This window comes from Perognathus longimembris, chromosome 21 (genome assembly GCF_023159225.1).
Source record: "Perognathus longimembris pacificus isolate PPM17 chromosome 21, ASM2315922v1, whole genome shotgun sequence".
NCBI lineage: Eukaryota > Metazoa > Chordata > Mammalia > Rodentia > Heteromyidae > Perognathus > Perognathus longimembris.
This window is the reverse complement of record NC_063181.1, coordinates 5,516,919-5,529,960: the sequence shown is the minus strand read 5'-3', so window position 1 is coordinate 5,529,960 and position 13,042 is coordinate 5,516,919. Positions and strand designations below refer to the sequence as shown.

Sequence of the window (13,042 nt, the reverse complement as noted above, 5' to 3'; positions counted from 1 at the left end):
AGCCCTGCCCTTGAGCAAGAGAGCTCAGGGACAGTGCCTAGGCACTGAGTTCAAGCCCAGGACCAGCACATTATGCACACACACAAAAAGTCAAGCAAGAGTGCAGTGGCCCTGAATTTAAGCCCTGGTGTACACACACACACACACACACACACACACACACACACACACACACACACACACCACACGCACCATGCTGCTTTTGGAGGTCATACTTGAAGGATTATTAAGTACTACCAAAAGAACCTTTGCACATATCTCCAGCACTACTTCCATCATGACTCCTTGACTCATCACGTGCCCCATTGCTCTACAAGGTCCATAGTAAGAGTGTTTGCAAGCTAGGTTCTGGTCACTCACAACTGTGATCCTAGCTACTCAGGAGGCTGAGATCTGAGGATTGTGGGTCAAAGCCAGCCCAGGCAGGGAAGTCCATGAGACTCTTATGCCCAAGGAACCACCAGAAAACCAGAAGTGGCGCTGTGGCTCTAGTGGTAGAGAGCTACCCTTGAGCTGAAGAGCTCAGGAGCAGTGCCCAGGCCCAGAGTTTAAGCCCTACAATCGACAAAAAAAAAAAAAAAAGCTTCTTTACAAAAACAAACACATATGTACAATATTTATTGTTTTGCTGCCAAGACCATCACTTACAAATAGATGATGAATTCGAGTTGGCTGTAAAAGGAAACATCATTTGGAGCAAAACTTTGTTCTAACACAATAAGCAGAAGTGTGGGTTTCCTTGCATACTCCGGAGGGCTCTTGGGGCCCGCAGAGAGAGGCGAGCCGTCAGATGCACTGGACCTGAATTGACACCTTCCTCCCCGCTGAGAATCTGCGCCTCATTACGGGCCCCACCCAGACACTTTGGTTCTGACTCGGTGGTGAAATCCCAGATGGAGGCCCCCGGTCTTGGAGTGAGGGGCTCTCCCATCAAGAGAGGACGCGACACATTCTTGGAAAGAAAAGGAAAAGTCTATTGTAAGAGCTCAATTTATTGGAAAGAGAACTTCGATTTCTTTCTTTTTTAAATGCGTAGGACATCTTTGAGATGCGCTTGTCTCACACGATTTTATTGTTCCCAGAGGTTGGCATGGTGAAGAGTCTTCATTTGGGAACAAGAATACACCCAAAGAGCTCTGGCTAAAATTTTGTATTCTGAGAGAAGGGCGGCCGTGGTGTCAGGGATTCAAGGAAGAGCCTTGTGTGCAGACAAGATCCACGTCCCTGAGAGCGGAGGTGAGGAGGAGGAGGAAAACATCCCAGTGTCCCTGTCACGCGTCCCAGGGAGCCTTGGAGGGTTACCCTCCCTCTCTTCCGCCCTCCCTCTATTGGCAGCCGTGGGCGTGGGACTCTGTGAAAGTATGTTCGAAGCCCCTCTCTGGTGCCTACGGACTGCGGGACTAGGACAAAGAGTTCTGAGCTCTCTTCATCACTGGCATGACCTTTCCCTGAGAAAAGATTGCAACCTTTTTTTTTTTTTTTTTTCCAGTGCTAGTACTAAGGCTTGAACTTAGATCACTGTCCTTCAGTTTTGTGGGGTTTTTTTTCTGCTCAAGCCTGGTACTCTTTTTTTTTTTTTTTTTTTGGCCAGTCCTGGGCCTTGAACTCAGGGCCTGAGCACTGTCCCTGGCTTCTTCCGGCTCAAGGCTAGCACTCTGCCACTTGAGCCACAGCGCCGCTTCTGGCCGTTTTCTGTATATGTGGTGCTGGGGAAATTGAACCTAGGGCCTCGTGTATCCGAGGCAGGCACTCTTGCCACTAGGCTATATCCCCAGCCCAAGCCTGGTACTCTTAACACTTGAGCCATGCCTTCATTTCCGGCTTTTTTTTTGCGGATTAATTGGAGGTAAGAATCTCATAGACTTTTCAGTCCAGTCTGGCTTCAGATCACGATTCTCAGATCTCGGCCTGCTGACTAGCGTGTGTTACAAGCATGAGCCACTAGCACCCAGCCAACGCCTTAATTATGATCTTCAGTGCTCTTGGAGATTTAGCTCTCTGAATTTGTTTTCTTCCCATTTATAAGAACATTCACAAATTGGGTCTGATTTCCAAAGAAACTGGATCTAAACAACATAAAACATAGGACAAGATGATTCCGTGATTGCTTACTTGAAGTTTAACAATCACAAACACTCCAGTCGATTTCTTTTTGTTCTCTCTGGTCCCACAGCTCATCAACAGCAAGTGGAGACAGTGTTTTATGGCAGGGAGGAGCTCGGGGCTCAGCGCCTCCAAGGCTCATCATGAAACCCACCCAGTTGTGACGTCATCGGGACAGGCCCTGCTGAGCACTTGTCACTCACCCTACAAAGACAAGAATGTCTTTTGTGTATTCATGAGAGCCCTGGGTAACCTCAAGATGAGGCGAGTCACCAGAAAGAAGGCCAAGGTACCAATTAGAAGGCTAGAACTTTCAACCTCTAGGGAGAAGAGGAGATGAGGATGAGAAGATGTCACTCAGTCAAGTGGCATAATGAGGCCTCCATAAAAACACCAAGATGTGTTGAAAAGGCTTGTAGGTTGTCGAACACATAGAGGTTCCTGAAGATGTTTGGTTCCCAAGGTCATGAATTCAGGACCCCTGTCTCCCATCTCTCCCTCCAGGCATCTATCCCACCTAATTGTTAATTGGGGTCTTCTTTAATGTGAAATATAATAAAAGGGCAAGTGGAAGTCAAGTGTTTTCCTAGAGCTCTGTAGACCACTGTAACAAAATAATTGAGCCCCAGGGTGGGGTCATGGGAAATCTCTAGTAAACCGAGGGGTCAGAAACACAGATCATAACCTGGGACTTGAGATGGGCAACCGAACTGGGGGCAATGTGGGGGTTCTGAGCCCTCTTCCCCCCCAAAGGCTCAGTCACATCCTCTGACTGACAAAGTGACCCTTTTGACTTTAGGCTGTCAATCACCTCCAGGGAGATTTCACTTAAGTCCATTCCTCTTGGACACGTAGATATGCGTAAGATACTGGGGATATTACACTACTGTGTGTGTGTGTGTGTGTGTGTGTGTGTGTGTGTGTGTGTGTGTGTATGTCCTGGGCCCTGAACTCAGAGCCCCGGCACTGTCACTTAGGTTTTTGTTTTGGCTCAAGGCTGGTGCTCTACCGCTTGAGCCCCAGCTCCATTTCTGGCTTATTGGCTTTTTTGGGGGGATAAGGGTCTCACAGATTTTCCTGCCTGGGCTAACTTCACACTGTGCTCCTCCGATCGCAGCCTGCTGACAGCCGGCAGGAGCCCCCAGAACAAGCCACCTTCCTTCCCATGGCCACGGATGCCCCGTTGTTGGGAACAAATGTCCTTCTTCCCTACACTTGGCAGAATATACTGAGTCTCCAACAGGAGCAGGAACCAACGTGCTGGGGTAACACCCACCGGCGAGGGGACAAGCTCACATTCACTTTCACAGCGGACACACGATGGCGACTGCTTTCCGAGCATAGTGCTCTGTCCGTTCGTCTCCAGGGCAGGGTGTGCACCACCATGCCTTCTGCAACTTGGACGACGTGACTGCTACAAGCAGTCCTCATGGGACTGGTGACATTGGACCCCTTCGGGTCCCTGATGTGTCCTCTCCACAGTCCCCCCTCGGCCACGTAGCACCTCTGCATTCTCTGCATTCACCCTGGGGCAGCGAGACTGGAAACTCGCAGGGCGTCTGGGAGGGAGGGCGGAAGCCGGTTCTTTCCCACAGCCTCCCATCTTCTCACCAACACGATTTCTGGCCACTAGGCCCTCCTGGGTGAGCCTGACTGAAGCTGGGTCTCCAGCCAGGCAGCAGGATGAGGAGGATCGGCCGAGGCAAAGGATGTCGGGGGGCAGGCGGAGCTCAGGACGCTGCAGAAGGCTGTGCATCCTGGGCTCCGCGGCCGGCTCTAACGTGACCCCGCGTCCGTGCTCCGAGGGCAGGGATGGGTCAGCCAAGCCCTGCCGGGCCCCCCTCACAATGTGCTCATCCAAAACCCTTGGCTAAATGATGCCAGACAGACCTTCAGCTCCGAGCCAGAAGGCTCTGGCATGGAGTCAATTAGTGGGCTTTCTACAGAAGCCATTTAGGACCCTGTCATTACGCGCATGTCTGAACCATGTCAGTTTCTATCCACTTCCTGCCAGCGGCGCCTCTCAGGACAGCTCATTCCGTGCGCCCCTGTGCTCAGCCAGGCTTCATCTGTACAGCCCCACCCCGGCCTGCCATGGCCCAGGACTCCGCCTCTGCAACCCTGAGCACCGGCCATCCACACGGGGTACCCTCCCGGTTCCGGGGGCCTCTCAACACACCCCATCTGTCCAGCCCGAATGAGCTCCCTCCATCTCTCTCACCCATGAGGCTCCCTCCCGGTGGCCTCCCAGAGGCCTCACCCCCACTACCACTACTTTGGGGGACACAGCACTTAATCCCTCACCCCAGGAGGACTCCCTCCCCACTGTCTCCCCCAAATAGCCTTCTCTCTCCTTCCTGAGGACCCCGGTCTCCCTCCTCAATGTCGGAACCTCCTCCCAGGCCAGTTGTCCACGAAATGCCTCTCTCCTAACCTGCTGCTGCAAACATCTCGTTTACCTTCTGCTCAATGAAGCCTGACTCCTTCACACTCCCCGTTCTTTGCCAGGAGATGCTTTTCCTTCCCAATGTCCTTCTACAACCACCAGTCTCTCTCTGTGTGTGTGTGTGTGTGTGTGTGTGTGTATGTGTGTGTGTGTTAGGAATTTCTCTTTGCTCCTTGCTCCATTGCTACTTCCAGAACTCTCTCTCTCTCTCTCTCTCTCTCTCTCTCTCTCTCTCTCTCTCTCTCCCCTCCCTAAAACCTCCCAGCTTGGCTGCCTTGCCATGGTACTGTGCACACCCCTCATGGCTAAGGGTGCTGTACCCATTTCTCCGCCCAGGGGCTCTGCCACCCCTGTCTGTCTCCAGTTAGAACTCCTCCGGCCTCCTCTCCTCTTGGTGCCAACCTCCTTACTACCTTAGACGTTCGCTGGCTGAGCTCTGGAAATGTCGCTGCCCACTGCACGTGGGCTCAGAACATAAAAGCTGTCCTAGATTTGGGAAACCCAGCACACACATAAAACTCTGTAAGGCTCTTGATCCCTGGAGCCGCCAGCTCCAGAGCCCAGGCTGGACCTGCCCACAGGTGGCTCTCTGTTCTGGCTTGGGGGAGAAGGGTCCGCCGTAGCGTTGAATGAGTTAATATCCACCGTCTCCTCCCACCTAGAGGCAGTGGCCCCCGGGAGGCCCCACGCAGACCCCCTCCACCCGGCAAATCCACGCCCACTCTTGGGCAGCTGCCCAGTGGCCTTCAGCCTCACCAAATGAGGCGGGGAGAAGTGATGGATGGGAAGGCAGGTGGAGGCTCCCCTGGGCGGCGAATTTAATTTTACAGGGAAGGAACAGCCTTGCATGTGCAACTCATTACCTGGGGGGCCGCCCCGGATGACGTCACGCACGCCGTGACAGCACCGAGGTCCCTGGGAGCCAGGACAGCAGTGTTCTCCTGACCCTAGCACCCCCCTCCCCCTGGGCCCTGGAGAAGAGCTGCAGAGGGGCCAGGCCCAGGCAGGAGCCACCCAGGATCGGGGCCTGACTGAAGAGGGCCCAGCGCTGCGGGAGGGAAGCCAAGGCCAGGAGTGGGGAGCAGGGAAGGAGTGGGGGGACATGTGAGGGAGAGGGGAGGGGAAGTGATTGGTTGGCCCCTGTTGGGTTTCCAGTTGAAGGGTGGCAAGGCCAGGCAGCCTCACAGACTCGCCTGCTTGGTGGATGCTAAGATGGGGGCTTCCGGGGAGAGAGAGGAGAGCCCGGGCATTGAAGTCGGTCAGGCCCGGCCCCAAGCCCCGAAGGCCACACGCTTCCTGTATGACCTTGGACCCACGACCTGGGGCTCAGTGCAGGGACCTCTGGGTACCCCTGTAGTCCAGCTGCTCAGCACCCCCCCCCCAACTCATTGGATTCAGGGGCCTGGGAGCCCTGGCAGAGGAGGGGAGGGGAGACGGGTGGGGATGGGCACCCTCACTCCCCAGCCCCCCCCCCCCCGGGTGGCTTTGGGCCTCTTGCATGTCCTCTCTAACTCATACTACCCGTTCCCAGGAACGTCTCCCATTTTCTGCAGAATAAGGACTCTGCCCTGCAACCCTGACCAGGAAGTGCAACCTTGTCCTCGGGGTGAGTTACCCACGACCCCCAGCCCTCGTCTCTGATCCTCGGTGAGGGCGGGGTGACCAGGGACAAGCACTCAGGCCTGCTGTCTGCCTGTCAGCTCCCCTGATACCTTGCTTAGGACTTCACTGGGCCAGTCCGGCTACAGGTTCAAGTCTCAGCCCTGAATTTACCCTTGCCAGGCATACAGTCGAGTCTGTATTGTAGTTATCTAGCTCCTGGTCGTTTTATCCATAAATTCAGAGAAGGGAAGTTTACTCCTTAGGACCGTCAACCTAACACCTCTAAACTCTTCTCCCGGCGAGGAACTCGAATCACAAGTAAGGAGGCCCTGAGCTAGTCCCTGTGCACTTGGCTACCTACAAGAAACACCTCCCCCCCCCCCCCCCGCCACACACACACACTAATGACAGGTGAGAGCCGCCAGCACCCGACTTTACAATTCCTAATTTGATGGCTTCATTGGGAGGTGATGGAGACTTTCCCAGGTGGAGGACGTGTCACGTGGGCGGGGCCCAGTCCTTAGGGGCTGCATCTTGCCTTGGCTCCTCTCGGCCTCCCTCTCTGCTTCCTGGCTACCATGAAGCGAGCAGCCTCCTCGTCCACAGGCCCACAGCAATGGAGCCAGCAGCCACAGACTGAAAACCTCTGAAACCAGGAACCCAAACAAACCTTCTCTCCTTCCAGTTGTTTCTGTCACAGTGACTCAAACGCGTCCAACAGACTCTGAGGCCCAGGCCAGGGGCCCACCTGGGCGCAGTGGGCCCCGGGGCAGGGCTAAAGACGGCACTTTTACACCCTGCCATCTTTAAAATTCCACCTGCATTAAGTCTGAGTCGTGCCTTCCCAGGTAGACTGCACTTGGAAGACTGGCTTCTCCCTGGCCAAGAGCCCAGGGCCAGCCTCCAAGAAAAGGAAGTGCTCGCCACCTCCTCCATCTCGCCCTGCACTCTAAGACAACAACCACAAACACTGGGAATTCCTCCCAGGTGTCACACTTCCCCAACCCAGGGCCAGTCTTGCCCCCACCGATGGGATGAAAAGCCCCTTACCGTCCTCACACAGGTTCAGCTTGGACAGGCTCCTGCCGTCAAAGGGTTCTTCGAAGATGGAGCTGGTGTCCCGGTCGCTCACGGTGTGCAGGTACATGGCTTTGTTCTCCATCACTCTCTGCAGCGCAGACGGGGGTGGCCGGGAGCCAGAGGAGAGACAGCGAGTCAGCCAGGGAGCCGGAAACAGACGCCTGGGACCCTGAGCCTTGGGGCACCTTGCATCCGAGTGTAGCTTTCATTGAGGTCCTCAAGACCCCGATTTCTACTCCTTCCTCCCTTAGGGCGGGAAGCCCGAGGCCCTGGACCTTTCTGCCCGTGGGGTCTGTCCTTGCCTTTCAGCAGCTCTCGATGGGGCTGGAGCTCTGGTGTGTGAGCACCGTGGCCATGCTGGGGAGGGCCAGAAGGAGACCATGCTACCCCAAGGATGAGCTGGGGTGCAGCCTCTGAGCCTGTCACAGAAAGCTGGGCTCTGCTCCATGTGGAAAATGAGGGCATCTAGACACCCAGGGAAGTTGAGGGGAGCAGGATCCCCAGCCAAGGAGGCCAGAGATCCGGGGCTGTGTGCTCTTCCCTCCCTAAGTAACAACACACCCTGTCCCCGGTACCTGGGCACACACGTGTGCACATGCACAATCCTGCAGCAGCCCGTCTCAGCCTTTCTTCAAGCCAGTAGGAAGGACGGGGGGGGGGGGGGGGGGAACCCAGTTTCCTTTCCAAGACTCTGTGTCTGTCTCCCACCCGCTCGGCATCCATCTTTGCTAAGCTCATCCGGGCCCTGTGTCAAGGCCCCCACCCAGGGAGGCGGGCCTCTAGGTGCGGTGTCATGGCTCGCGGACGGGGGACCCTCCCTCCTGTCATGAGCTGTGTGCGGCACCCCTCCCGTGGCCTCTGTCCTGGGGAGCTGCAAAGCAGGCCCAAACGTCCTTCATTTGAGAGTCCAGCCCGAGGGGCGGGGACCACCTTCCTCCCGTCCCCGGGAGCTCGGGGCCGCGATGGCTCTCGGGACTGTGACCTCAAGGACCCTTCCCCTTCCTCCTCGGCTCAGCGGGTGCAGCGGGAACCCCGGGGGGAACTGAGAGAGGGGCCGCGGCCCGAGCTGGGCCAGATGGGGATTTGGAAGTGCTCAGCGCTTTGTTCCCGAGAAATAAAACCTAAGCATGGTTTGGCTGTCCTGGATGCGTTTCGAGCTGTTTGTCTCTCCTGGTGGGAAGGCGGGAGGCAGCGGTGTGGACCCTTGATGGGGAGTCTCACCACCTGCCTTTGGGTCAAAGCCTTGCTCGCAACCAGGCCCAGCTGACTCATCAAGGTGCTCGCGGCTGGAACTGCGCATGCTCCGTGGGGCACAGCCATCTGCTCTCTCCTAAGCCCCCCCTGCGGCCCTGGACAGGCAGATGCCCACGCCGGCCCTCCATCAGCCCGCTTCAGACTAAGCCAACCACCAGGCGCCGGCGGCCTGGGCCTGTAAACACTCGGGAGGCTGAGATCCGAGGATCGGGGTTTGAAGCCAGCCAGGCAGACAAGCCCTCGGGACCGTGAGCGAGAGCTGCCAGGGGCCCCGCGGGTGGGGCGAGGAAGTCGTGGGAACCTGCAGGGGGGACGCCCAGCGCCTGGACTGCAGCCACTGTGTGAGCAGGGAGGGGACCCCGGGACCCCGGGCCGACCTCTGGGCTGGATGAGTCACTCCCGGGCCCGGGGCGGGGGCTCGACTCCCAGACTCCGCATCTGACCGCCGAAAAGGCAAGCACGCCCTCCGCGCAGCGCGCCTGGCCGCCATTGATTGCCGTTATGTCACCCCGTGACGGGAGGGCGGGCCGGTAAGGGCCTTACACCCTCAGTCACACGGGGCAGCTGGTGGCGCTGTCAATACCACCGAGCCAGGAAGAGGGGTCCCAGATTCCTGAGTCCTCCTCCCGCCCCGCAAGTCCCAGAAACAAAGCTGTGCAGGGTTTCCTACTCAGTAAGGAACTGTGGACCAGTACGGGTGGCTCACGCCTGACATCCTGGCCATGCAGGAGGCTGAGGTCTGAGGATCACGGTTCAAAAGCCAGCCCGGGCAGCAAAGTCTGTGAGAACTTTGTCTCCAGTGAACCAGCAAAAAAGCACGAAGTGGAGGTGTAACTCAAGTGGCAGAGCCCCAGCTTTGAGCAAAAGAGCCAAGTAAGACTGTATGGCCCTCAGTTCAAGCCCCAGTCCTGGCACATACGCACAAAAAGTAATTGTGGGTGTCATTCAGGACTGAGTCGGGACCATGGCTCTCAAAGCGCCCCTCTGGGCACCAGGAGGATTGAACGGTCTCTCCTTGCTTAAGAGGGTGACAGGGGGCCTAACTTTCTATTCTAAAGGCTTCTGTGGGTCTCAGCTTCTAACTGTTCAGGGCTTACAGCTCTTGGTGGAGGGGGTTGCCTAGTTTAAAATTCATTAGAACCAAGTTTTTAAAAAACCAACACAAGGGGCTGGGTATATAGCCTAGTGGCAAGAGTGCCTGCCTCGGATACACGAGGCCCTAGGTTCGATTCCCCAGCACCACATATACAGAAAACGGCCAGAAGCGGCGCTGTGGCTCAAGTGGCAGAGTGCTAGCCTTGAGCGGGAAGAAGCCAGGGACAGTGCTCAGGCCCTGAGTCCAAGGCCCAGGACTGGCCAAAAAAAAAAAAAAAAAAAAACCCAACACAAATATAACCCCAGTGTATGACTTGCTAGAAGGTTTTAAATTCTTTTTTGTCGGCCGTGGGGCTTGAGCTCAGGGCCTGGGCGCTGTCCCTGAGTTCCTTTCCCTCAAGGCTAGCGCTCTACCACTCGGAGCCACAGCTCCGCTTCTGCTTTTCTGGTGGTTCATTGGAACTAAGAATCTCAGGGACTTTCCTGCCTGGGCTGGCTTTGAACCACCATCTTCAGATCTCAGCTTCCTAAGTAGCTAGGATTACAGGTCTGAGCCGCCAGCGCCTAGGCAAATCCTGCCCTTTCCTAGCTGCAGTTAGTTAACCTGAACTCACAGCTGGCGAGGAACAGATGTTTGGTAAACAACCTCTTACCTCATCTGTTCACATGCGTACACGTGCGTGCGCGCACACACACGCACACGCGCGCGCACACACACACACACACACACACACACACACACACAGTGGCCGTCCCCTTGACCCTTCTGCTCCCTGAATAGGCTCTGAAGCTGAGCCAGGAAGAATTGCCACCGAAACCACCTGAAGCATCCGCGGTCACCCGTGGGGGCTCAGGCTCTGCAGCCCAGGCAGCTGGGGGGTGGCCCGCTCCCCCTGGAGCCGGCACCTCCAGGCTCTGCACCCCCAAGACTCCCAAAGAGGGGTCTAGGCTGCACCACGCACCCCGAGCTGGCTGCCAGGCTTCTAGTAGGTGCTGGATCGCAGGTCGCATCAAGACTCACCCGAGTCCCCCCACCGAGGCGGTGGCGCTCGCCCCCTCAGTTCCTGGTGTTGGCCATCACAGTCGGGGCGCTGAGCCCCAGGCAGCCCCTCGAGCTCTTCTCCTCAGCCGGTCAATTCCAGAAGGAGTCATGGAAAGCGGCTGCAGGGGCGCCGGGGGCTGCTGGGGGGCAGGTCTGCAGGGGCACCGTGCGCAAGGAGCAGGTCCAGAGGGACGGTGCAAGCGGGGGGCTGAGGGCGCGCGCGGCCGGCACCCGGGGCTCCGGGGCTCCGGGGCTGGGTGTCTCGCCCGGGCCCGCCTTGGGCAGCGACCTGGAGCTGTGCTGTGGCGGCGCTGAGCGGGAGCGGCGGCCGCTCCCGCCGGGCTTTAGGAAAGTTCTGGGAGCCCCGCAGAGCCAGCGCTGGTGGGATCTGGAACGCGGCCCCCCTCGTGCGGCCGCCCTCAGCATCGCAGCGCCGCACGGAGCCAGCCCCGGCCTGAGCCCCGGCCTCAGCCCCAGCCAGAGCCGCGAAGCCCGGCTGGCCGCATGGCTTCCGCGGGAAGGGCAGTGAGACCCGGCCCCAGAGCCACCCAAGGAATTTACTGATCGGAACTGGCATGGCTGTGTTCATTCACCAAACCTGGCGTCGAGTGGCTTGCTGCATTTTCCTGAAGTCAGAGCCACCCTCAGCATGCAAACTCCCCAAAGTTAAAGCCAACACCATCCGGTGACCCCAACCCAACGCGGTGGAGAACATGGGGCCCTGGGAGGAGGACAAAGGACTGGGGCTCCACGGGGAGAAATTGCATTTAAATAGGAGATGCAGCCAGCTGTTCTTGGGATCAGCAGATCCCCAAGGGAGTGGTGGGGCCGAAGACAGGCAAGGATCCCCGTAGGAGCCCTCGTGGGCCGGGAGTCCAGAGGTCATGGTGGCAAATGCGGTCCTACCAGGTGAGGTAGACTCGCAGCCCCAGGGCTTCAGGGGCAGACTTGGAACAACAGAGGTGTCTGCCAGGCTTTAGTTCCACCGCCAGCGCCGTGGTCAGCCCACACCTGAGCCTGAGTCATCTTCAAAGAATTGCCCTCCCCTGCCCCCTGCAGGCAGCAGGAGGGGGAGGAGGAAGAGGAGGAAACAAAGGAGAAGAGGGAAAGGAGGAAGTGAAGGGGGGCAGGAGGGAGGGCAGGAGAAAGAGAAGGGGAGACAAGAAGAGGAAGAAGAATGGAAAGTGCAGAAAAAGAGAAGGAAGAAGAGGAAAAGGAGGAGAAAGAGTAGAGGGAAGGAGAAGGGGAAAGAGAGGGGGAAGGAGAGGAGAAGGAGGGAAGGAAGAGGAGAAACACTTCCTAGCGAATACTCCGTGCTAGGTTAATTCCAAGAGCTTGTCATGTATTACCTCATTTAACTTTGTGCCCCTGGTCCCCACAGGGGCTTGGATTCTAGGATCCTCCCCCCACCCATACCGAAATCTCGGTGTTAAGTCCCTTGTTTGAAATGGTATAGTATTGGCATGCAACTTACAGGCACCCTCCTGCGTTTCCTAAGTCATACCTAATAAAAAGCCACAGGTTCATAAATACTTGTTATGCTGTATCGGTTAGGAAATGATGACAAAAATATCCAGGACAGGGAGATTGATCGGAATTCTCTGTAGACAGGTGCAGAAATGTCACAATGAAATCACTCCTAGGATAGCTTGTATATAACTAGTCTATGCTAACCTAACATGCCTTTGAAGTAAAGTAACTATGTTTCATGTTGAGTCCTGATGCAATTTCTTCTGTTGTTGGGCATTTTGGGCCTGTAGCCAGTTTGAAGCCCGGCGCCTTGACCTTGGACTTCCAGAACCCGAAGGAACTAAGGCTTGTTGGTTATACATCATCCAGCCGGGACGTTCAGCTCTGCAGTACCAGTGGACCTAGTGATGTCCATTTTCTCACACACCCACCTGTGCTCTCAAAGGAGGCGGAGGCTGAAGGGGAGGCGGAGGAAGGCGAGGCCCCTCAGCAGCCCTCTACCTCCTACTCTGGAACGGGCTAGGAGAGGAACCGATTTTCTGCATGAGACCCGCCCATCGCCGCAGAGCTGTGAAACCAAGTGCAGAAGTGCAGGAACCACGCACCCATCGCTCCAGCCTGGAAACGTCACTTCTCTCTTTCATTTCTGGTTGACTTCTCTCCTCAGGGATGAAAGGCAACGTTTTCCCACACCAATGACGCTCATTCTTTTTGTTTTCCTTTTTATTTTTTGCTAAGATAGGTTACACTATATCCATATCCTACAATGTGTTTCATCTCATCTCCTGGTGAAGGGCAGGGTTGTTTTCGAGTGTGTGTGTGTGTGTTTAAATAAAGCTGCCAAAATAGGCAAGAAGTCACTGGCTAGTAGAAGGCCAGCCTTCCTAGTGGGGCGTCCTCGGGGCTGCTCTTAGTTGGGATCCTATCCTCTTGTCCCCTTAGACCAGAGC

At 56.5% G+C, this 13,042-nt stretch overlaps 1 protein-coding gene across 2 annotated transcripts in view; it reads right to left on the bottom strand.

The window, feature by feature from the left end:
* Scara5 (scavenger receptor class A member 5) overlaps positions 1-10,836 on the bottom strand; it is a 74,343-nt gene extending 63,507 nt beyond the window's left edge. The window contains exons 1-2 of one of the 2 annotated variants that reach the window (XM_048330774.1): positions 10,602-10,836; positions 7,202-7,319 (exon numbers count right to left, since the gene is read on the bottom strand). In XM_048330774.1, coding sequence (XP_048186731.1) covers positions 7,202-7,313 — 112 coding nt within the window. In that variant the 5' untranslated portion in view covers positions 7,314-7,319; positions 10,602-10,836. The remainder of the gene's footprint in view (positions 1-7,201; positions 7,320-10,601) is intronic. The other variant, XM_048330776.1, reaches the window with a different exon arrangement.
* Between the last annotated feature and the right edge of the window lie 2,206 nt (positions 10,837-13,042).